This window comes from Neoarius graeffei, chromosome 14, assembly GCF_027579695.1.
Source record: "Neoarius graeffei isolate fNeoGra1 chromosome 14, fNeoGra1.pri, whole genome shotgun sequence".
Lineage (NCBI taxonomy): Eukaryota > Metazoa > Chordata > Actinopteri > Siluriformes > Ariidae > Neoarius > Neoarius graeffei.
Window position 1 is genome coordinate 37,607,442 of NC_083582.1, and position 26,290 is coordinate 37,633,731.

The 26,290-nt window shown below is 43.0% G+C and overlaps 1 protein-coding gene across 4 annotated transcripts in view; it reads right to left on the reverse strand.

Moving 5' to 3' along the window:
- The window catches only part of jmjd1cb (jumonji domain containing 1Cb), a 295,070-nt gene that overhangs the window by 45,862 nt on the left and 222,918 nt on the right, over positions 1 to 26,290 (reverse strand). For all 4 annotated transcript variants that reach the window (XM_060939596.1, XM_060939595.1, XM_060939594.1 and 1 more), the window contains 2 exons: positions 16,632 to 16,745; positions 4,819 to 4,924 (listed from right to left, as the gene is read on the reverse strand). In XM_060939596.1, the coding sequence (XP_060795579.1) occupies positions 4,819 to 4,924; positions 16,632 to 16,745 (220 nt within the window). The remainder of the gene's footprint in view (positions 1 to 4,818; positions 4,925 to 16,631; positions 16,746 to 26,290) is intronic.

Below are 26,290 nucleotides of genomic sequence, written 5' to 3' on the forward strand. Positions count from 1 at the left end.
GATAGTGATAACGACAGTGTTCACAGTGAAAGCGAGTTTTACTACCCTGAGGAAGAAGAAATAAAAGAAAACATTTCAGGAGAAAGCTAAAAACCTCTAACTGTTGCTAACGCCAAGCAACAACATGGCTGAATCCTGAATGACTCCTATTTGTATAAATAGGGGACTACATAGGCGGCAAAATGTAGTTTTTTCCTGCCATGGAAGTGCACTTGTATACCGAGGAGGAAGCCATTTGCATTACAGCCGTGAATACTACTTTCAAGACCTCGGTCATGGTATTTCATGATACGGACCTCCCAGCTGGTAAATAACACACACACACATTATATTATCTCATCTCATCTCATTATCTCTAGCCGCTTTATCCTGTTCTATAGGGTCGCAGGCAAGCTGGAGCCTATCCTAGCTGACTACGGGGGAAAGGCGGGGTACACCCTGGACAAGTCGCCAGGTCATCACAGGGCTGACACATAGACACAGACAACCATTCACACTCACATTCACACCTACGCTCAATTTAGAGTCACCAGTTAACCTAACCTGCATGTCTTTGGACTGTGGGGGAAACCGGAGCACCCGGAGGAAACCCACGCGGACACGGGGAGAACATGCAAACTCCGCACAGAAAGGCCCTCGCCGGCCACGGGGCTCGAACCCGGACCTTCTTGCTGTGAGGCGACAGCGCTAACCACTACACCACCGTGCCGCCCTATATTATATTATATTATATTATATTTCACTCGTGAGGAAATCGATGAATTGTTTAGATAAATTTGGGTACTTTTTTTTGTGAATGTGTCTGTATAATAAAAAGAAAAATCACACATTGGCTTGAAGATATGAAGTTTATCTTCTCATGTTGAAAATATTTTCACTCGTTTGCTTCGCTCACTCATGAATACATTCACCACTGAAAGATAAACTTCATATCTTTGCCCAACCGTGTAAGAGCCTCTATATATTTCCAACAGTCTCATTATGCTGAAAGAAAAGACGACAGAGGAGCTTCGGCCAATTTAATGTGGTGACACACAGCTTTTTGAAAGCACACAGCAGAACAAAGAAGGGCGCTTTTTAAATGTGCTAATTTGTCTGAATGAGGCTAGCATAAAACATCCTGTATTATGCTAATCTCATTAATCTAGTCTAATAACTCAGCCATCTATGTGGTATATTATTATAACCTGAATCAGCTCTCAGTGTAAGTGGGACTAAATGACACACACCTAACATCGACTGGTTCGGCTACATCCACGTACAACCATGCCTTTGTGTTTTTAGCTCGTTAGCAAATGATTGCCAAGTGTATAGTATCGGCATTAATTCTCAGCACAACGTAAAAATAACTAGTCAATAAAATACCTTGCATCTCCCACTTTGCACCTGGTATATATTTGCTATGAATCTGAATGAAGTAACAAAATAATAAATTATTGCTTTAACTGTTTTATTTTAACAGGAACTATTTCTTAAAGCTAGACTGCCTTTCAGATTTTTCAAGTGTAGGTCATAAAAAGGGCGGCACGGTGGTGTAGTGGTTAGCGCTGTCGCCTCACAGCAAGAAGGTCCTGGGTTCGAGCCCCGGGGCCGGCGAGGGCCTTTCTGTGTGGAGTTTGCATGTTCTCCCCGTGTCCGCGTGGGTTTCCTCCGGGTGCTCCGGGTTCCCCCACAGTCCAAAGACATGCAGGTTACAGGGCTTTTTCTAGAAAATTTTAGTATGAGGGCGCTCACTATGGCGAGGGAGCGAAGCGGGGGGGGATGGTGCCGGTTGTCCCCCCCCGCCGTGCAAAGCCTTTGAAAAATGCTTCAATGGGACATTCTGAGGCTATCTGAGAGGGAAATTGTAACAAATTGTCTGTCAACATTGAAAAAGAAAGAAGTAATCTTCTTCTGCCCCGGACAGTCTTTGGCTTTCTTCCGCTTCGTGCCGCGGGATGACATCTTTAAATGCCCAAGTGTCAACAAAAACAACTCGCAAACTACTACTGTCAAAAGCTCCCGCGCCGGTGGGTGAAAGGTCATTCAGTCTCGAGAAATCTCGCTCTACAAGTCAGCTGACCTTGTATGTAACCCATGTCAAATCTCGCGAGAGCAGCCGCAACAAGTAAACAACTAAACAACATGGCGCCTCAGTCTGGAAAACGCCAATTCGGATTGTTTTTGCACCGTCTGGCGGTGTATCTACTATGATTGGAATATTTTTGGAGCAATTATAACGTATTTGATGATCAGACACATTGTCACGTAGTGTTGCTGGGATGTTTTCACGGAGTCGGTAAGGGGGCGCACGCCGAGAGTAAGAGGGCGCAGCGCCCCTGTTCCCCCGTTTAGACGAAAGCCTGGGTTAGGTTAACTGGTGGCTCTAAATTGAGCGTAGGTGTGAATGTGAGTGTGAATGGTTGTCTGTGTCTATGTGTCAGCCCTGTGATGACCTGGCGACTTGTCCAGGGTGTACCCCGCTTTTCGCCCGTAGTCAGCTGGGATAGGCTCCAGCTTGCCCGCGACCCTGTAGAACAGGATAAAGCGGCTAGAGATAATGACATGAGATGAGATCATAAAAAGAATTTTCCCTGACACCCAATTATTTTTGTTTAGTGGACCGAAAGCTACTGAATTCAAATCATAGACTTCCAATTTTATTCTTTTTTTTTTTTAAATAGAACAATTAATGAATTTAGAGCGACGTGGCCCTAAATTCTCCGCTGTTTTTTCCTGCTTCACCATGACCCAAATTCATGACGTGGTGAGCTTTCCACGTTCACTCAAGGCATTGTGGGATACAAATTTGAAACAGGAGAGAAAAATGTAGGACGCGAATAAAATGTGAAAGCCCGACTACAGTAACGGAAAGCGAGAAGAAAAAGATGTTATGTTATATACGAAGGAAAGGAAACGCAGGACCAAACTAATGAATATCGGCGGTCAGCGAGCACCTCGGTGTGATCACCTGTTCGTTTAGCGACAGGATGATGGAACTGTCAGTGCACGGTCAAAGTAAACCTGCGCACACGGACTTCTTCTGTCTGCTTGACTGCACGAAGCGAGCGATTTCATGCACATTATTTGCTCGGGGAATCCCATCAAATTAAATAACTTCCCAGCCACAGAGCAGAATGGCCTGATATTTTGTGATATATTCCAGAAATAAACATGCATCACAATGACCAAATTTCAGAGGGCGCTAAATTTCACCGATTTTATGAACGCGAAAGGCCGTCTAGCTTTAATGTAAAATGCACTGTTTTAGGTGAAACAGCGTTCACACAAAAATAAGTGTGCAAATATGATTATCTGCGGTCTTCACTTTCAAATGACTAAACACTGTCGTACTGATAAAGTAAAGCTAGCCGCACACTACGCCGATTTTCAGCGTACCGAGCCAACTGAAGTCGCGAGTCAGGCGTAAAGACTAGTTTTCGATGGTACCGACTCATCTCACAGCCGATTCGAAAAACTAATCGGGAGCCAGACTGATCGGCGAGAGTCGCTAGCAATAGCCAATCATATCTTTCGCATATAACACGTGACATCATTAAACACAATTTCTAGCGCGAGAAATACGTGTTGGTAGCACCTAATGCAGGTATATACTGTAATTCCATAGACTGAAGCTTTATCCATAGACACAGTGGGCTGGAAAGCCACTCTGCTCAAGTTGTGTGGCTGAATTCCAAATCGCTTTAACTCCCCTATATAAGTGCACTATTTAAGGTTGGGAATAATAGCTCATGCAGCCTAGATAGTGCGCTACATATTCCATGTTGTGTCATTTGTAATTCAGCCTGTAGCATCTTCAAGTGTTGGATTTAACAGTAACTATATCCAATAGCCAATCACAAAGCTATTAAGTTGTCACGTGATATTTAGCGGAATGTTTGTTATGATGCTTAGTTCGCATAATCTCGTTTGGTGTCGCTTCAATCGCGACTGCACTCGTCAACAGTCGTGAGTTAGTCGGGGATATGTGCGTGCCCTGTCGGGAGTCGGCTCTGAAATGGGTCGGTTCGGTACCATGTGGATCGGCGTAGTGTGCGGCTAGCTTAAGATTTCTCCAATTTTATTTTATTATGTATCAACTAATCTCGATGGCTGTTTAATGTAAACCCTGTAAAAATGTAAAGCTACCGTATAAATGTGGGTTACTCTACATTTATTCCTCTTGAAGACAGACTGATCCTTTGATGCTCGATACCTCCAAACTTCCCCGCGACAAAACCTTCCCATCCTAGCGTCGTGAAACGGTTGCACGATGGCCCGTGCTCTGCTGAGGGAGCCAGGCAGTGGTGTGAAAGCGTGCCAGCCGCGATGTGCGCTGGCCTGTCATCTCTCTCCTCGAGTGCTACAGCTCATTAGAGGAGTCCAGACGCTTTCCTTTCATTACTGCTCAATAGTGCTGCTGTACCCTGATCCAAACCAGCGAATGCATAACACATACGCACGCACACACAAACGAGAGTCCAAGTCGAAGGACAGAACCGAACCAAACCACACTTTGCACTCTCTGTTCTCTCCCTTTCATTTCCCCTCTCCACCCCAGTCATCCACCAAAATCCTTTGGCTTGGAGATTCTTTCCACTCTGCCGTCCTTTGCCAGCTGCCAAGTTTAACAATTATATCTAATTGTTGGCCTGGAATGCTGCTGCTGCGGACCCTGTAAACAAGACCTCATGCCAAAAGCCACCAGAACAGTCTTCTGGCTCAACACACACACACACACAGTGCAAAAAAAAAAAAAAAAAAGGAGAGACATGTTGCTCGGGTATTTGTTAGAAACATGTCATATTTGCTCAGTTGAATACTGTTATAGCGTCTTACCTTGCATAAAAATTTCCTGCACCTTTTGGTCTTTTACCCAGCCTTTCACTTCTTCATGAAGCTGTGGATTGTCCCTGAGAACAGGACTCAAGCTGTCCACTTCATCCTGCACAGCACAAGAAACACACACACACATCAGTTCAGGATAGAGTTCTTGCTTATTGTTATTTATTTTTTTGCACACCGGTTAAGGAGGAACACTTGTACAGCGTTTAACTTGGCTGTATTTACATCAACCCAAAACCTGAACTCCTCCTCTTCCTACTGGAGACCAGGACGTTCCAGTCACCTGCTAGGTGCATGCTAGCTAACGGTGCGCAAAATTAGCCGTGTCGCTATTTGTTTGCAGCTATTTGTTTCTTTTTCTCTTGACCTCTTTGCGTAACAATCGTGGACTCCGCGGCGCTCTTTCACACACCTCACAACGGTGTTACTATGAGAGGTGTGTTGGTGGTGTTCCAGTTGAAGGCAAGTCTAGAAGGTTCAGGCTCAGGTGTTGTAAATTGCAGCTGCCTGTACACTACTCTTCTAGGTCATGACAGTGACTTCGCAGTAGAACTTAACTCTGTGCTCAGCTTATTTCCTGAGGATGTCCTTTATTTCTGCTGACTTCATTCAAAATGAAAATGCTTTGTCTACATTCATCCACAACTTCGCTCCTGTGACCTCATTCGCTCTGAGCCACCGCTAACACACACCGCAAGCAACCTTCTCCCGCTGCCAAGCTTTCAAAGCCGTGCACGTACGTGTATGCTCTATTATAAAGCAAATCCACTTACTGAATGTTTATAAAGAATCAAAAATATATAATAATAATAATGATGATGATGATGATCATGCTAGGAATATCTTCTTTTGTAAATGTAAATAACTGGAAGTTTACCATATTTACATACGTTATTTTTTTCGCGGTTCGGTTTCCATCAAATCCTGCGCTCTGATTGGCTGGCAAGCGGGTCCGTATCCTACAATACGGACCCCAGTTACGGACCTTTTTTTTTTAATAAGATTTATTTATAAGATTATCAAAAATCTTATAAATTTTTGCCAGCATTTCTCAGGAGAATAGCATTAATTTTACAGCATGGATAGCAATAACGACAGTGTTCACAGTGAAAGCGAGTTTTACTACCCTGAGGAAGAAGAAATAAAAGAAAACATTTCAGGAGAAAGCTAAAAACTGTTACTAACGCTGAGCAAAAACATGGCTGAATCCTGAATGACTCAATTTTGTATAAATAGGGGACTACATAGGCGGCAAAATGTAGTTTTTTTTCCTGCCATGGAAGTGCACTTGTATACCGAGGAGGAAGCCATTTGCATTACAGCTGTGAATGAGGATTCAAAATGGCGGCTCGGCTCGGATTTCCTTTTCGGGCGCTCTCGTTTTCTGTTAGAATTTGGTAAAGAAAATTTTTTTTTACCAGCTTAAGGTCGGTCCGTATGGTGAAATACCGTGACCTCGGCCTTGAATACTGTCAGTACTTTCAAGACCTCGGTCACGGTATTTCACGATACGGACCTTCCAGCTGGTAAATAACATATATGTATTTATTTTTTGCTCAAAGAGTTTCTGCCAGATGACTTACAAAACTCAGCTTGTTATTTAATAAACCAAACCGAAGATGAGAATAGCTTTACAAATGCATTGTAAACATTGTCAGAGTTTAATGATCCTATCCTATCAGTCCTGTTGAGACAGTGTGGATTAGATTCCTATAACAGCACGGCTCTGACAGTAGTTTCACTGTAACAGATTTCTATTCATGTGCTTATTCTAATGTGTCACCATTTCATTAGTTTTGTTAACTCGTTATTAATTAATTAATTCACAAGGACTTGTATATTGGATGTTGCACATAATCTAAAAGTAATAATCCATGTTCTGTTATTTAGCAAAGAGAAACATTTATGGAAGGAGTCTCCAGTGTCAGCGCTTTGTAAAGGTCAGCATGGGAAAGTGTTGTCTGCGTTTATGTAACTATACTATACACTCACCGGCCGCTTTAATAGGAATTTGTTCTTGATTCTAAGATTCCTGTTCCTGGCTGCAGGACTGGAACCCAGTGTGATCTTCTGCTGTTGCATGCTGAGATGCTTTTCTGCTCACCACGGTTGTAAAGAGTTGCTATGAGTTGCTATATCTTTCCTTCCTGGCAGCTCGAACCACGAATCTGTCCATTTTCCTCTGACCTCTCTGATCAACAATGCGTTTATTTCCACCAACAGAACTGTCACTCGCTCAGTGTTTTTTGTTTTCCGCACCATTCTGTGTAAACTCGAAAGACTGTTGTGTGTGAAAACCCCAGGAGATCAGCAGCTTCTGAAATACTCAAACCTACACCCATGCCACAGTGAAAGTCACACTTTGAGATCACAATTTTTCTCATTCTGTTTGAAGTGAACATTAAAGCTAGACGGCTTTTCGATTTCATAAAATCGGTGAAATTTAGTTCCCTCTGAAATTTGGTCATTGTGATATATGCTTATTTCTGTAATAACTTAAAAACAAACAAACAAACAAAAAAACCCCAGGCCATTCTGTGGCTGGGAAGTTATTTAATTTGAGGGGATTCCCCAGCAAATAATGTGCATGAAATCACTCCCTTCGTGCAGTCAAGCAGACAGAGGAAGTCCGTGTGCACATGCGCAGGTTTATCATCTTCTTCTTCTTCTTTTGGGTTTCCCAGCAGCTGGCATCCAGTGCTGCATTACTGCCATCTACAGGTTTACCTTTGACTTGCTGACCACCGATATTTATTAGTTTGGTCCTGCGTTTCCTTTCCTTTGTATATAACAGAATGGATTTTCTTCTTGCTTTCTGTTACTGTAGTCGGTCTTTCACGTTTTTCATTCGCATTACTCACATCCTCCATTTCCTCTCCTGTTTCAAACTTGTATCCCACAATGCCTTGTGCGAACGTGGAAAGCCCACCATGTCATGCATGTCGTAGTATCTTGTATTGGGTCATGGTGAAGCAGGAAAAAATAGCGGAGAATTTAAAGTGCATATTCTGGACCAATTTTGTTTTTGGTTTTTTTATATGAAAGCATGTCCCTTTACACACTCATCCAGAAGGGTAATTTTGCACAAGCCATCTGTCTACAGCAGAAAAAAATAAAATAAAATAAAGCGTCTGGAAAAATCCCAAGGGAGTCTGGAGCCAGATTCGTGACGTTACCTGCGGAAGCGCCAGCAGGCTGCGCGAGCTTTGCACGGTTTCAGTGCACAGCCTGTGTAGACCAAGCGCTTCCATTTCTCTCTCATTGTCCGGTCTTTTGGGAAACGATGAGTACTAATCCCATCAAGATTGGTGTTGCTACACCATCCTGCGATACATCTGTTAACCATTTTAATAATTACACGATAACGTTGAAGAAATTTGCAGAAAACCACCAGGTCGTTTTCTCATAAACAAACCAGCGCTGACGCAGGATTCAGAGGGAGGCGTCCCGCACGCGACGTCACGAAAATCAATGTTTCCCAGGAAATCCAAATGCCAAGTTTTTTCAGAGGCGGACCAATTCGCCTCAAATGGCTTGATTTCAGCTGAATTTTTCTGGTATTGCGCAAGGTAAAAAAATTGCACAAAATGTAACAGATATTTGACCAAAGTTTAAAGGAAAAGGCAACTTTTGTACAAAACCAGGTGTGTAATAGGAGAAAAACATATACGTAATCAATTCCGTTAATTATTTCCATTATATATCGAACATGAAAAAATATTTTTAACTTTGAAATCATGAATTGACACAGAGGAGCCGAAGTTGGAGGAGGCAGCCATTTTGAGATTGTGGGCAACTATAAACCAATCAGAATCTTTCGTTAATGCGCCTCCCTCTGATCTGTGACGTCACTGGGCCCATGAAAACAGTGTTTACAAGCAGATCACTGTGATTAGGAGTCCCGGCGGGTGGCTTGTATTCGATTCGTTTATATCCCGACCTTGTCAGCTGTCAGATTTATGTTCATGGACCCGGTAAGCTGGTAAATAATTTTTTTTTTTTTTTCTTTACCAAATTCTAACAGAAAACGAGAGCGCCCGAAAGGGAAAACCGAGCCGAGCCACTTCACGCATGCGCAGTAGGCTTGGTAGGACAAATCCAAATAGGAGTCATTCAGGATTCAGCCATGTTTTTGCTCCGTGTTTTTACTCGACCAAAGTTATACAGTATTATGAGCTTTAAGTTGCATAAATAAAACCATTTGGTGAAACTTTGAAGAAGCGATTGTACTGGTTTTTTACCACGAAGCACTGAAGAGTTCTTTTCAGTGGTGGGCCGCATGACGTCACGCAGTAGATCAATATGGCGGAACGCATCTTCGCTGAGCTCAGCGCAAGCCCATATTATTAAAAGTTAAAAGATACTGTTATGCGGTCTGTTCTTTCTCTATAAATTCCATGATCAATTACTTTATATATTTGTCTATCTATTTGTGGTGATTTTGTACAAAAGTTGCCTTTTCCTTTAATATAAAATAGGAGAATTGCATTGATCTTGCTCCGGAATTTACCTGTGATATGCATTTTAAGGCCACGTGGCTCTAAATTAATTAATTGCTCTATTTAAAAAAAAAAAAAAAGCATAAAATTGGAAGTCTGTGATTCGAATCCAGTAGCTTTCGGTCCACTAAACAAAAATAACTGGGTGTTGGAGAAAATTCTTTATATGACCTACACATGAAAAATCTGAAAGGCCGTCTAGCTTTAACTGAAGCTCTTGATTTGTATCTGTATGATTTGATGCATTGTGCTGCTGTCAGTGGATCGGCTGATTAGAGAACTGCATCAAACAGCGGGTGGATGGGTGTTCCTAATAAAGGAGCCACTGAGTGTGTATACCTATAAATGTATTGATTATTAATACAAAAAAAATCCATTTATAAAATCACTGGCAGAATGCTGTGGTAAAAGAAACACTTCAGGCTGGAAAATAATTGACTCACGGTGACTTCATTTTCCCTCTGACGTGTGTTATGTTCTTGTGAGTGTGCTGGATCTTCTCACATAACTGCTCTGCAATAAATGACGCTTGAGCACTTGTCTGTAAGAGAGATTTGATCTGGTGGCTCACAGGCTCTCAAACGCTGCCATATATAAGCCACCAATTAAACAGGAAATATCCGCCAATTAAGCGTGTACTGTACGTAGGGTGATCTCAAACAGGAAATCATGTGAATCTTGATGGCTTCATTGTTTGAACACGAACACACAGCCTTGACATTCGACAAGCGCTAACAGTTCCTCAGTGGAAATCCAGAGCGCTGCATTTCTACAGTAGCCCTGCAGTCAGTGCGGTGTGTGAAAGTGTGTGTGTGTGTAGTTGTCAAAGGTCAGACGGTGAGAGGGAAATCCACCCACCACTTCCATTAATTGTTGTTGGTGATGAGAAGTGGGAGGAGGCCACAGGAGCACAGCCAGACTATTTACATGCGCACACACACACACACACACAGCATGGATGATAAAAGGATAAACACACACACATGGTACAAAGCAAACACAGCCCACTGTTAGGTGGAGCAGCTTCCCTGCAAACACTAGTAGCACAAATTTGCACAGCGATGTCTCTCGCAGGTTGGAAATTCGAGGCTGTGATTCACACTAGAAAGTGCGCACTTCTGCTCTGCAGCGAAAGCAGAAAGAGGAAGTCATAAATAAAAGAACATGAGTGGCTGAGGGGGAGCTGGTCAGGTCACGGCTGAGTCATCGAGACGGGTCGTGGTTACTCGTAACCAGATGGGTGTTGATGTAATATTTCAGCAGCGTCGTGACTTAGCCTGGATGTGATCACACGTGTCACTTCCTGTTTCTCTGAGAAAACACAACCAGTGCTATATGTTCACGATCGAGACGCAGGATTTCTTTATCGAGCTGCAGACTGCATCCTGGACAGCCAGCGTGTGAGAGAGGCGTGTTTCTCCATAACGGAATCAAGCAGATCTTATTTAATGGATGGAGCTCTATAATCCGTCTCGAGCGTCTCCCGTCAATTTTCTCAGCCCCAGTTTGAACGTATATTGTGCATACTCATTCTGGTCGTGGCATTGTGTGTGTGTGTGCACGCGCGCACACATGAATTACCCTCTCCTGCAGCAGCGGGCTGCCATCCATCACTTTAACAGCAGTGTGTTGCAGGATTTTCCATATGACCAGCCGTGGAAGAGAGAGAGAGAGAGAGAGAGAGAGAGAGAGAGAGAGAGAGAAAACGAGAGTGAGAGAGAGAGAAAAACACACAGAGAGAAAATAAGTGAGAGAGAGAATGAGAGAGAGAGAAACAGAAAACGAGAAAACGAGAGAGAAAATGAGATAAAACGAGAGAGAGAGAAAAGGGAGAGAGAAAATGAGAAAACGAGAAAGAGAAAATGAGATAAAACAAGATAGAGAGAGAAACAGGGAGAGAGAGAAACAGAGAAAACAAGATAAAACGAGAGAGAGAGAGGAACAGAGAGAGAAAAAGAGAGAAAATAGGAGAGAGAGAGAGAAAAACAGAGAAAGAGAGAGAAAATGAGAGCGAGAGAAACAGAGAAAGAAAACAAGAGAAAACGAGAGAAACAGAGAGAGGAGAGAGAGAGAAAACGAGAGAAAATGAGAATGAGAAACAGAGAAAAAGAAAATGAGAGAAAATGAGAGCAAGCGAGAGAGAGAGAAAATGAGAGCAAGAGACAGAAAGAAAACAAGAGAAAATGAGAGAAACAGAGAGGAGAGAGAGAGAGAAAACGAGAGAAAATGAGAAACAGTGAAAAAGAAAATGAGAGAAAATGAGAGCAAGCGAGAGAGAGAGAGAGAGAGAGAGAGACAGAAGGGTGGTGCCATGTTTTGGAAACTTGGAAAGCATTTCCAGATACCGGCCTTCCCCATCTCTCTCGGTCTCTCTCTCTCTCTCTCTCTGACCATGATGAAATGGAGTGGGGTTTATTATAAACACAGTCGTTCCTGACCACACTAAACACCTCCATGCTCCTCTGAATAAAATGACAGCTTTGAAAAAATCAACACATCCAAGCCAGCTCTGAAAACAACAACAACAACAACAACAACAACAGCATCAGACTGTGCATTGTTCTATTTCAATTCCAGATACAGAAGACCTTTTTTGGTAAACGAGGAGCAGCAGGGCTTCTGCTGAAACAGAACGGAGCCATTAGTATTGGCCTCTATGGCGAGCCACCAAACCACACAGGGATGACGTGGAGCCTGCTGGCGAGGCCTGTGGCCACGTGCCTGCACCATCTGGGTGCTGGGGAGGCGAGGGCTCTTTTCACCGGCGCGCACACTGCACTGACTCAGGGACTCTGAAAATAATGTCCATCACATTATGCCTGACATTAGCACACCAAAGTGAGTGCTGGTTTGGGAATCGCGTCCTGAAATGAACTCGAGTGACCTCGCTAATCTACTGTTCTGCTGACTCTCCGCCTTGTCACTGTCTCAACCTGCAAGACAATTAAATCAGTAAGCGCTTGGTGTCTAGTGTGGAATGAATATTAGCATGATTCAATTCCAAACGTTTAAAAACGGCATAACGGAGCTCAGGCTTTATTGGGAAGTAGCTATAATGAGTTTGCTAAGCACTGGCTAGTGAAATTAACATCGTGTTCATTAAGAATAACTCGGGAAACGCAGTCATTACAGATACAGGCTCTGCATGACTGAGTGCACTGCTCACATTTATCAGCTCGTTCTCACTCTGTGTGTCCCATGTTTTTATTGCCTGTATGTGATTCATGGCTTCAAGTCAAGGTGAGAGTGCACAGGAGCCACTCCATCTAGCTCTCCTTCTCCTACATGACCCTCTATATCGCCTATGTTTATTTTTCTACTCCTCTCTCTCTCTCTCTCTCTCTCTCTCTCTCTGCTCGCCTTTCCTGCCCCCTCCTTCCTCCACATCGAGCTGCCTGATTGATGTTGCTGCTCTGGTTTCAGTTCCTGCTTTCTCATTCCTAGCTGATAGAGCTGCGCTTCGAGACATGGAAACTAAACACGTCTTAATAAGCAGGTCAATTTCACATCTAGAGTTCGGTTAGCCTACATCAGTAACCAGTGTAGCAAATAAAAATATGTGCACTGCGTGGCCTCTTTAAGCCTGAGAGAAATACCATTAGCCCAAATTACTAAAGCCGCCTCCAACCTCAACGGTGAACTCTGCGTGTGTCATGAGAGAGAACTGGAGCAGGACAGAAACCCAAAATAACTTTTGTTTGTGTGGTGGATGAAAAAAAAACCCCAAACTACGCTAGGCTCTTAAATGCTGATAGAAAGTAAACAGAAGAATGGGCTCAGGGACTGTTACCATGGCAGGAGGCAGCATGGGAGAGCTGACACAAAGCTTGCATCAGACAAGTGAATAAACAGAGAGAGAGAGAGGGGACAGAGAGTGCTGCTTTCATAACTAGCTTTTGTGGCAGCACTTTGTTAAAATTGTTGGCTAAGAACGGCTCACAGAGAAAATGACAAATTTCCAAAGAAAAGTGTGGAGAAAATCAGGAACAATCGCATCATAATAGCAGTAAAAGCTTCGCGGAGACACATTACAATATCACTGTAAATGTTGGATGACTTAAGGAGGAAAAAATCGTGCTCGATGAAGCTTTTGTTGGAGCGCACTGACATCATGGATACTCGGAGCTCCTGTTGCTATGGCAATACTATGTATGTGGTGTGTGTGAGAAAGGCTTGTTGCCGGGGTAATAAAGGTGTGTGTGTGTGTGTGTGTGTGTGTGGGCAGTGAGGCAGAAATAGGAGCTGTTTCCAGGATAAGGTGCAACATGACAGAAGGCAGTGTTAAGTATACGGAAACAGATCTGGGTGTGAAGTGTACGACATATTTTGTGCTATTTTGTGTGCAGGCTGTGAACGTGGTAAGAAGTATAATAGTAACACAACACTCGGGGCTGTGTGACAGCAAGGGTGTGCGTATGTGATCTATGATTCTTCATTAAATAGGGAACGTCTGTGCCAGAGTGATGTATGTCTTCTCTGTAAATAGTGTGTGTGTGTGTGTGTATGCACAAAATGTCTGGTCATTCCATAAACCAGTGAATAGTGGCACAGGAAGCCTATTTTTTTTTATTTTGTGTGTGTGTGTGTGTGTGTGCGCGAGTTACTGCAAGGCATGCTGCAAACACACATAACTGATCTCAAACTACAGCAGCTGCTGCAAACCCGAACCCCCCACCCACTTGTACTTCTATCCTTGTAGGGCCACTCATCAACATAATGCGTTTACCCCATTACTCTAACCTTAACCATCACAACTAAATGCCTAACCCTAACCTGAACCCTAACCTTAACCTGAACCCTGAACCCTAACCTGAACCCTAACCTGAACCCTAACCTTAACCCTAACCCTAACCTTAACCCTAACCTTAACCCTAACCTGAACCCTAACCTTAACCCAAACCTTAACCCTAACCTTAACCCTAACCCAAACCTTAACCCAAACCTTAACTTGAACTCTAACCCAAACCTTAACCCGAACCTTAACCCGAACCCTAACCTGAACCTTAACCTGAACCCTAACCCTAACCTTAACCCTAACCCTAACCTTAACCCCAAACCTTAACCCCAAACCTTAACCCCAAACCTGAACCCTAACCTGAACCCTAACCTGAACCCTAACCCGAACCTGAACCCTAACCCAAACCTTAACCTGAACCCTAACCTTAATCTGAACCCTAACCCAAACCTGAACCCTAACCCAAACCTTAACCCGAACCCAAACCTTAACCTGAACCCTAACCCAAACCTTAACTCTAACCCAAACCTTAACCTGAACCCTAACCCAAACCTTAACCTGAACCCTAACCCAAACATTAACTCTAACCCAAACCTTAACCTGAACCCTAACCCAAACCCTAATTCTAACCCTAAACCAAATCCTAACCTGAACCCTAAAACTCAGTCGTAACCCTCAAACAGCCCTTTGAAGAAGTGAGGACCAGTCAAAATGTCCTCACTTCCTAAAAATGTCCAGTCTGTTGGTAAAAAAAAAAATAGGGAAAAAAAATGTATTCTGGTCCTCAATATGTACCAAGTCCCCACACACACACACACAAGGTTTTCGGGTGTGACTACCTGGCATACTAACACTAAGCATCGCTATATCCTTGTGCAATACGGAGGAGGTCTTCTGAAGAGGATAAAATCATGGACTCTGCTCTTTGGATTTGACACGGCAACATGAGAGCTCACTTTTTCCTCCCGAACCACACTCTGTTCCCTTTCCTCCGTTTCTCCCCCCTCTCTTTCCTTCTCCAGCTCTCCAGCCAGTTGGCTTCATACAGAGGCTCTATTGTAGCCTTTATGCTGAACAGATTGCGATGGTTCAGCCCTCCTGCCAACCCCCAACCCTTCAGTGCCGCAATGTGGAGCGAGGGCACGGGCGTGTCAGGCTCACTGCCGCCACAGTATATGATGACACCTTCCTAGCGCAGCCTAAAAACAAACGGCTATAAGGAGGAAGCGTTTGAGGAATGCGCATCGAGACGCTTTGGATTACCAATGTACTGAAACAAGAGAGAGAGAGAGAGAGAGAGAGAAAGAGAGAGATGGGAAGAGAGAAAGGCAGCACCATGTTTACTTGTAATGTCCTATGGAGTGATCAGATTCCCTACTGGTGTGCATGCTGTGCCTCTGGATGTAGAGGCGGTAGGCTTTCTCATGTTCTCTAGCTCTCTCATTACGCAGTCTGATAGTTTTTACATTACAGGCTCATCCATTGCGAGTCGGCAAGGAGCCGTGGTGATTTTCTGTGTGTGTGTGTGTGTGTGTGTGTGTGTGTGAGTGAGAGAGAGAGAGAGAGAGAGAGAGAGAGAGAGAGAGTGTGTGTCTGTGCACAAGTCAGGCAGTCTGACAAGAACATAGTGTTCTGCTGAGCACTGGGAGAAACTCGAATGAAAACAGGGTCTAAAATTGGCCCTGCAGGGGATGGCACATCACACATCCATTCGCTTCATTTGTTATAAAACCTTCACATTTTCAAGCTGCTACTTTTTTCTCCTCGATATAGCGAGCGGCTGGGTATATGAACCAGATTATGGCTGAGCCTCGGTGAAATCGTAATTACTAGCAGCAAGGTCATAAGCGGTTTCACGGTACACAGCTGGAGCTGGGATCCCTGTGCAGTAATTACCGCGAGAAAACGACCGGATATGATCGGAAAGCGCGTGACGATGATGTACGAGAGATCTGCTACACTTCAATCCTACGTGCAGTCAGGTGTTATGGCCACTTTCGGAAGAAGAAGGAGGGCCAGGGCTCTAATTTGTTGGCAGATGGCTTTTCATTATCCGTTCAACGAAACGGTGCCGGGCGCAAAGAGATAGTGGGGCTAAAACGCGGCGTGCATATAAATCAAGCAGCGCAGGAATACTACAGAGATTCCCTCTCCCCATCTGTCTGATGTGTTTGCATCTGTCATTGCGCTCTGTCAGGACGTTTTTTTTCCCCCAAAACACGCTGATAATTAAGGACTTTGAGAGAGCAGAGCAGTGAGGAACAATTTACGCTGTCATCTGTAGGCCACGGTTGTAACAACGTGCTCGTCTGTGCAAATCTGAGAGGAGGAGGGGAAAAAAAAATAATAAAATCACATCCTGATGCTATTACAGAAAGAACCGATTCCTCTGCAATGAGATGGAGAATCCATCATGGAGGACAGGCGAATGTAAATTGTAAGCCGGTGTGACTGTTCCAGGTATAAAGTTACCTAACATCACTGAGTAAACACACGGCTGAATCACTGAGGCTCCCTCGTGAACTTTTTAAACACAGCACTGAAATATAGGCCACACACACACACACACTCACCTGATAGGGCTGGCATGCTCCGTCATCGGTCAGGAAGTCCAGCTGTCTGTCGGAGAAGAATTCCACAGCGGTGATGGAGCCCAGAACACTCTTTCCTACCAGAGGCTTGAATGTCTGTGGGGAGAGAAACACACACCGCATTATACCCTGTGCACCACTTACTAACCATCGAAAAGAAAGAGTGAGAGTGGCAGGCTAAGCGCTTCAAAGGCACCAAAGATAACTTTGATGTGTCACTCTCCAAACCCACCCGCCCACTACTGCCAGCCCAGAGATGCCGCTGAGCAGCTCTGATGTCACCGTATATCAGCGTGATCGCAGCAGCGAGACTCGGTGTCACCAAACAGGCACCCGAGAGAGGAGAAGAGTGAGACAGGAGCAGATAAGTCTTTATAACATTACTTTAAGATTGGAAAGAGAGAGAGAGCTCAGTTAAAGGCATCACTGCTTTATCTATCCACGACTTATTCGCAGTTAAACACAGTATACTGACAATTAATAACAACAATATCCTTCCAGCACAACTTCTAAAAACGTACTGGTTGAAATTAATTGCTATTTAATTGTAATCTGAAGAGATGTTTAGACTCGGAGCGTTTGGAGAGAATGTAGGGTCAGTGCTAGATAGCTAATCTGTGTTTGCTCCTGAGATGTGCGTCAGTAAGAAAACAGTGAAGCAAAAGTATAAACCAAAGTGAACTTTATTATAATAATAATAATAATAATTTAGGGCGGCACGGTGGTGTAGTGGTTAGCGCTGTCGCCTCACAGCAAGAAGGTCCTGGGTTCGAGCCCCGTGGCCGGCGAGGGCCTTTCTGTGTGGAGTTTGCATGTTCTCCCCGTGTCCGCGTGGGTTTCCTCTGGGTGCTCCGGTTTCCCCCACAGTCCAAAGACATGCAGGTTAGGTTAACTGGTGACTCTAAATTGACCGTAGGTGTGAATGTGAGTGTGAATGGTTGTCTGTGTCTATGTGTCAGCCCTGTGATGACCTGGCGACTTGTCCAGGGTGTACCCCGCCTTTCGCCCGTAGTCAGCTGGGATAGGCTCCAGCTCGCCTGCGACCCTGTGGAACAGGATAAAGCGGCTAGAGATAATGAGATGAGATGAGAATAATAATTTAGGTCCTCCATTTTTTTTTTTTTTAATCCACCACACAGACCACATCCTGACAAACCATTTGAATGTTTGAGCTACAAAGTGGAGAAGAAACATGGCCGTCTCCATATTTGTGTTGGGTTTTTTTTTTCCGAGCCACAATCTATCCAGCCACCTGTGATAACTGATGTATATTTTCCTCCTCAAACAGTGATTTGTATAGTCGTTGTTATAGAGTTAACATGCGAATATATCTGTATGCTGACCGATCCAAATTTCCGAGTTGAGGTGGTGTTTTCTTTGGTTTGTATTTATCAGAGGGCAGAAAATGTCTTTTTTTCCCCCGTGTGGATGACCACCGCTTTAGCTAAAAAAGCAGGAAAAGCATAGTTCTCTGGTGTCTCGGTATTGAGCTAAGGGACCAGACATCTCTATGGGATCTTGGGCACTCCGGGTAGCATCTGGATAAGAAAAGAACAATTCTTAGATAGAAAACGATGAACCTTCTCATTATTTTCCTTTAACTTTACTTATCATTCATACCTTCTAATCTAATAAAGTGAGGAAAACAAAATTGATTTCGCACAACTTTATTTGCATTTTAAAGGGGAACTGAAGGCAAATTTTTTATCATCAAAATTCTATTTATCTCATTTGCTACAGCAAGTTATGAGTGTTTGAAATATGCTCTGTAATATATCGGTCCATATGTCAAAGCGATGGCCGTAAACGAGATTCGTTGCGACCTGTACGAGACATCGTAGGATGGAAGTAAAACATACAGCAGAAATCAAACCCTGTGTCCGAAATCGCTCACTCGTTCACTGCTCCCTGTATGGGGAATTACTATATAGAGGACTATACAGTGAGCTCATTGGTAAAATGTAAAAACGCTTTCGGACACTAGTCCGTCGCGCTGGTCTTTACGTCATTACTGTCGCACAATTAAAACGTGCCAGATCAGTCGGCTGGTGGGTTTTCAAAATAATAAACACATGCATGTATTTTTGTGATAAATCCATATTATACCGAGCGCATTTCCTACATTAATCAATACAAAGTACCTGCAGCTTTCAGTTCTTTTAAATCAAGGCTGAATGCTTTCTTCTTTGCCGCTGCCTTTTATTAAATCAGATTTCAGACTTTTAATTTGATTTCTTTCAGCACGACCGCAATGCATGATGGGATATATTGCTTTGGTTAGTGACCATTGTTGTACACTACTTTTCGTGATGCATTGTGGGATACTTTGAGTGCACTATATAGGGTGTAAATAATCCTCACTAAGGTTTCGGATGGCGCTACAAAATGGCGTCCTCACTATATAGCGCCCTGTATAGTGAGTAGGGAGCGATTTCAGACAGGGAAAGCGACCAACATCTGCCAACGTTGTCAAAAGACGCGCACGCCCTCTTTCGAATGCTGATGTAATCAAGCCGGAAGTTTTGTTTGTTTTGATAGCAATCAGGAAAGTTTGAAAAAAGTAGGCAGTAATCGTCATTTAAACTCGTTTTTGTGCAATACTTCGTTTGGAAAGCAGTTTTCAAAATGGCGGCACTGACACCTGGCTGACACTTCATGTTTCGAAGTCTCACACAAGTCTCGTAAAGACCGCGCGGATAAGCGACGCCTGCCGTGGACCAAACGAACTAAATTCAACACGGCTAAAAACCGAACAGGCCGATAAGTATAATATTGAATTGCGATTAGTTGCCAATACGAGTCACGATATAAGGTTACTAAAACCGAAAATGTAATTGAATAACACGTTAATTAAGAAATAACGCAAGTTCAGTTCTCCTTTAAATGTTGCTTGTCGTACAATAAAACATACTGATAATAGTTTACAGTCTTTGGATCTGAGCACACAGCATTCATGTTAAATATCCCACCATTGGGCCGGCTCAGCCATTCAGAGCGCGAGAATCGATCAACAAATATGGCGTCGTGTCTGGTCACACTAGACCCGAATCAAAGACAATTTCGTGGTGGAATAATTGGATTTGCAGCAAATTATGGGCAGCAGAGACCAGATAAATCGTTCGAACATTGAAAGGCAAGGGTTTTTTATTTTGTTTGGTTTTTTTCTGGGATTGAGTAGTCGGCGCAGACCGTCTGTGTAGGCGGAGAAAACCGCCGGTCGCTGGTGCTTCTGGAAATCTCTGTGTATAATTATCAAAAGTCGCCCATAGATGTATCTTTATGAGACTTTTCTTTAAGACACACAGCAGAATCTATGTTTTTTGTTTTTCGGCGGTTAACATCTGAATCATTCTCTTCTTAATTTCAATATTGAGTTTCGAGTCCTGCCATCTGACTCCATAAAACCCCGTAGCCTGTGTGTGTTTTTATAGCCTGGGCTACAAGAGTGAGAAAAATAATTTCAAGCATACTCTATATGATGAATCACATGATGATGTAGTGTGACTCAACCGCTGACTCCGTGACTAGTAGGAAGAACAGCGCTGAAAAACATTCAGTGAAAATCGGACAGGAAAGCAAAATTCTCTTGCTGTTACGCGCAGCAGATTCCTGAATCCAGTTCTATCAGCCGTTTACTTGTGTTGAGACGAGGGCAAAACGTAAGCACAATAAGAATGCTTCTATCAGGAGTTATTTGCCAGGTCGTACCCGAATGGCCGTTTGGAACAGAAAAAACATCATTCCACAGAAACAGCTGTTACTTTTCACTAGATCTCCAGTTCTCTTTGCAGAACAGACGATCCTCAGTGTCCACATCTCTTTAACCACATTTGTCTCTAATTTCTTGATTCCTTACAAAATAAAGACAGCGTTAGAATATAAAATCACAATCACGCTTATGATGATTTTCGTTAATAGGCGGGATTTGGAAATCAGGAGCTTGAGCGTAGCGTGTGATCCTTGTCTGCGATCACTCATATAGTGTACACCAGGGGCTCTCAACCTTTTCTGCTTTGAGGCCCACATATTTATACTTGTAACAAGTCGGGGCCCATTAAAAAAAGATCCCCACATTTTTTTTGTCTCATCTGTTCTATTAGAATCTAATAATCTATTGTAAAGTGCATTAACGGGATGCAACATCACTCCCTGTTACAGATGGAAGCCCAGGAATTACATAAATGCAGTAAAAACAAACTGTTTTTAATTGTACGTATTGTATTTAAAACTGTCTGGATGTGCCAGAAGCCAAACCATGCATGCGGGTCATTCTCAGTCAAAAGGGATTAATGATCCAAAAGTGGAGTCTGGTCCATTAACACAAGAACTTACTGCCATGTTTGTGTTCAGCAAACAAACAAGTTATTAAAACCAAGAAGTGGATACAGAAACCACTCAATGGGATTAGATCCTTACACGCTAACAAAGAAGGATTTTTCCTACGAGTTGGAAAATGATCCATCCGTTGAGTTCCCTGACATCTCAAACTACCTGATGCTGCAGACGTCGTTCTACACGGACACCCAGATGAAAACCTGTAAGAGCGTGGAGGCGTACAACTTTTATATGTGACTGGGTTAAAGATCTGGGGATCAGGACACTACAGGACAGACGGCGGTGGACGGATCCAAGTGCAGGAAGAGTGTTTATTTGCAGGCGTGATATTTACAAAAACAAAACGCAAACGAATCATAAAGCAGAGTCTTTAAACAGTGTTATAAACACGGCTGGAAACAAACGTGACGGTGATAATGATGATACTTCGCAAAGCCTCTGTGAAAACAGCGTCCGTATCTGCATGTTCTGACTGTGCTCAAATCAGTATCGGGTGTTTTCCAAAATGACTGGGTCCCAGAGCGCACAACACGCTCTGTGACTGAGCACAGCCACTCGAGCTACCCCAGACCACTGGGCAGCCGCAAAACGCCTCACTTTCATCAATAACCCATCACAAAGCATCGCGACCTATAGTGTGACCGTAGCTTAACGAGGCAGATGTGATGTCAGATGCAACCCAGCAATGGTACCCTAATATGAGCAAAAATTAGCTTCAACTTGGAAAAAAAAAAATCGTGGCCCGCTAGATGGTGCTTGCAAAGGCTGTATGACCACAACTTTTAGCTCATATGTATATCACCACCAAAACGCCTCACTTTCATCATCACAAAGCATCGTGAGCTATAGTATAACCGTAGCTTAATGAGGCGGATGTGATGTCAGATGCAACCCCGCAATGGTACCCTAATACGAGCAAAAATTAGCTTCAACTTGGGGAAAAAAAAATCGTGGCCCGCTAGATGGTGCTTTGCTTTCCCAGTGGTTGAGAAACATTGGCGTACACGTCCCTATATCCACAAACCAAACCAAAGAGCAAGCAATCGCAAGTGACTAAAGCTGTTTAGTGTGAGCCGGTCAGCGATTCCGAGATTTCTGATTGTCCGAGCTGCTTTATAGCAACCACGAAAGCTAACGAGTTACTATTATATCATTTAAAGCAATGAAACCAAGCTTTGATACGGACCCGTAAGATCTCATCACAGTACTGCAGTTGGGTGGTGTGTTAAGCCCTCAGTGTATTACTCATACTCGCAAGGTTACTGAGAGGCTGAGCTCGAGCTGTAATTAGAACCGTCCACTGCGGCAGTAACACACTAAAGAGGGTTTTAGAAGCGGTCTCTGCATGCAATTTCTACTCCATTACACTTTTATAAGAGGTGTGTGTTCTGCGTAGTTGTGTTCTTGGTCATTTAAAATCCTGTAATGGCCCGTGGCTGAGATTCGAGCTGTTAAGGAGGTGTAATGTGCTTGTGAAAGAGCCTGGAACAGTAGAAAATGAATACAGAAGGGACTGATAGCAGATGTACTATCGTTCTATTTCGAGAGAAAAAAAAACGGAGGACATTATCAGTTGCTCTGCCTCGTCTCTTAAATGTCTACACGGCTTATTCTACCAAAGATTAGCGCTGGGGTGTTTATGACACAGTCTACAAGAAATACTACATATGGTCATTACTCCACACGGGCAAAGATGTATTCTTGCCACATGGTATTTGCCAGGGATGAGTCGAGTTCCCTTTAGCATCTTTAAGATTAATCACTGACCCAAACGGGACAGCCGATTGAGGCTCTAAGCCTTCTAAGGTGGATAAGAAAATGGAAACCCGATGAGCCAAAAAAAAAAAAAGCATAAGCAGTAATTTAAGCCTGCTAAAATAAGCAGCTCTACAGCCGGCGTGATCAGCCGGCGTGGGGATGAGTGAGGAGCGCGGGGCTCAGTTTGGCACATCTCTGACATACTGACACACTGTAATAACTTATCGCTTCAGCTTTAATTACACTATGCTGCTTTCGTTAGATATTTGAATAAAGTCCTGGTGGGAATATTCTGGCAAAGGTGAACGACAGCTCAGTCTCGTGGTTCAATTTCAATCGGAGACTCTCGCACAAATCGCTTTTGACAAAGAACACATTTCTGGAAAGTCGTGTCAGGCCGAGGAAAACCGATGTGCGTTTCGAGAGCTCGGTGGCTGGGGAGCTGAAACAGTAACGCTGCCTGTTTCTAGGGCAGGTAAATATAGAAGCAGCACGTCTGATCTACGGATCTTAAAGGGGAAAAGAAGTCGCATTTCCTCGCTGTAATGAAAACATGTATACAAACACAAAACCCGGCAAAATTACAGGTGCGAGAGGCACGCTGAGCACGGGGTGTCAACGAAAACTGAAGCGTTAAACAAGAAACAAGCCTGTGTTCGTCTTTTCAGCTGAGGGTGTGCGGGAAATGTGGAAATGTGGTTTCACAAGTTGTGGCCATGTGACAGCCTTTTCTGAAGTTTGCCAACATCTGCATGACCTCTGGGTGACACACACACACACACACCACGCTCGATTGAGTACACCGACTCAGCTGTGAGACTCGACACAAAATGGTAAATTATAGCGCAAGGTACTTTTAAGGTACAATGATGACACTTTTCACAATCATGATATTTAAGTAATACAATAAAATGAATGAAATAAAATGAACTATGAAAATGAATTACAGGGAAAATGAAACACTCAGAATACATCCTGCTTATAAATAAAAACACAGAAGCAGTCAGTCTGTCGGCCTTATGAAAGTACTAATGATATGTGCAATACCTTTAAAACGTGTACTGGGACAGAATATAATCACATTATTCTATCCACATTCACTGGATATGAGCAATCGCGCGCTCTGATTGGCTACTCTACTACTAGGATCTCAGCTCATATACCGTGAGTAGAGGAAAACAGAATAGCGAATCGTGTTGCTGAATCAACCGAGGACGAAATAAAAACTCTACTCAAAAACAAAACCTCAAAAATACAAAAAAAGCAGCAAAATATGGAAATTTGATGGTAAGAACGCATCTTTTTTTTCGTTTTTCAAGAATTATTATTATTATCGCACTTTTCGCAAATTGTTCCGGTCATTTCGCCAGTCTGTTTATATTCTAAGCAGAAATGATTTTGCTGGACGTTTTGTTTAAAGTTTTTAATTATCGAATTTGCAAAAAAATAAAAATGCTCCATTTCTCAAAATCCAGTGAATGTGGATAGAATAAAACAGGACGAAATAAAAACTCTACTCCAAAACAAAACCCAAAAAATTGTTAAGGATTTAAAAGAATAGCTAAATAGCTAAAAGAATATAGTTTTCCCCCCTAATATCGCCTGGCCCACGCTCCAGCCCAGTCAGTGGCAGTAATGCACCTTTAAGTTGGTTTGCCAACTGCCAAAAAAAGCCCTAAAGAAGAAGAAGAAACCCACAAAAATACAAAAAACAAATTTAAATAAATGAAAGCAACAAAATATGGAATAAAAGTATTTGATGGTAAGAACGCATCTTTTTTATTTTTCAAAAATTATCATCATCGCATTTTTCACAAATTGCTCCGGTCATGTCGCCAGTTTGTTTACATTCTAAGCGGAACTTGTCAGACCTTATGTATAAACTTTTTATCTATCGAATTTGCAAAAAAAAAAAGCTCCGTTTCTCAAAATCCAGTGATTGTGGATAAAATAAAACAGTTATTCCGCTCAATCTCGTCGTACATGTTTTATAGCTGACTCGGTGCTACGCGCCTCATCGGCCATCAGCTCATATACGACTCGATTTTGTGGAATAACTGTTAAATATCACAATATAGATATGATATAAGGACTGGAAGGGCACTCGGAAAGTGCAGACCTCGGCCGAGGATGACAGTTGACTCTTCTATGATGTGCAAATCTACAACCGCAATCACTTTATATATCTAGATACATTTCCAAAACTATTAGAATTATGTGCCTACATGTGCATCCCAGTGGGTTACAGGTACCTGTGAATATGGACTGTGATACGGAGTCGTCGTATTTCTACGCTGGTTATGTTTTGTCACTACTGAACATGTACTCGCACTGTTAACGAAAGAGAAACTAAATTCGTGGACCCGCCCCGTGACTCAGATCCATGCCAAAGTTTCACAGCTTCTTCCTTGGCCCATGCTACACCCTTCCACCGAGCTTCATGGAAATCAGGTTGGTAGGTTTTGTGAAATTCTGCTTACAGGCAAACAGACTGCCTCGAAAACACAACCTCCTTAATGGAGATATTAAAAAAAAAAAAAAACACACAACAGGGTGTGATGTCACAGGAAATTAATCCACGACTGTGTGAACTATGTTTTCCACCCCAAAGTTGATTATTTTCCAATAACTGCACATCATTTTTTTTCTCTTATACCACAGCAATTCGTCAACTATTATTTTTTTAATTTGTTAATGAATAACAAGTCAATCCTTTGTACGCATTTACACTAAGAACATCCACAAAACAAGTTAGCGCCTGTTTCCCTTATAAACAAACAAACAAACACTCTATATACAGGCACTCCTTTCCCAACCTTTATTTTTTCCTCTTGACATAAATTAAAAAAAAAATATTCGCCCTCTGTTCTGAAGATCCTCCGACACTGGAGGCTCCTTCTATCAAGGTTAAACAAACATCTCTGTTCAGAAAGCATCAGCATGTCAGCGATTACACATTAAACACCTTGACGTTTTTTTTTAATCTGTTCTTTTTTAGACTCATGCTGTGTGGATCGTCGACCATACAAGGTCATGTGTAAAGTTCATATAAACCTGTCGCTATAACTGCTGTTTAATCCACAGCTCGGCCGTATAAATCATCATACAGGAGCAAAGCACTAATGGCTGAAATCACGCGCGGTGACGAGATCCTGCGTGTAAGAAATCGTCATGGTTAGGGAATCAGTTTACAAAAATACACCGACATGAGGATATAAATGCTTCTTGATCAAGTCCAGGACGAAAATGATGAAAGAAGGAGCTTTTCTGAGAAAGCTGAGGTTTGCAGACAAAGCCCTCGCTCCTCAAAAATATTGTCCTTTGCGGGCGCTGCGAGGCAGCCTGTAGCTCGGCAGTAAATATTTTATGAGGCTGGCTGCACTGGAATGTAAAGAAGAAAGGCGGCTGGAGCTCATGCATAGCTAAGTGGCTTGCAGGCCCAGGCGTTTCCATCACTCTCTGAAACATTTCAGGAGTCAGAAGGGAAATGAGAGGCTGCAAGCTGATCAAGGTCACAATGCAACACAAACCCTTCACACACACACACG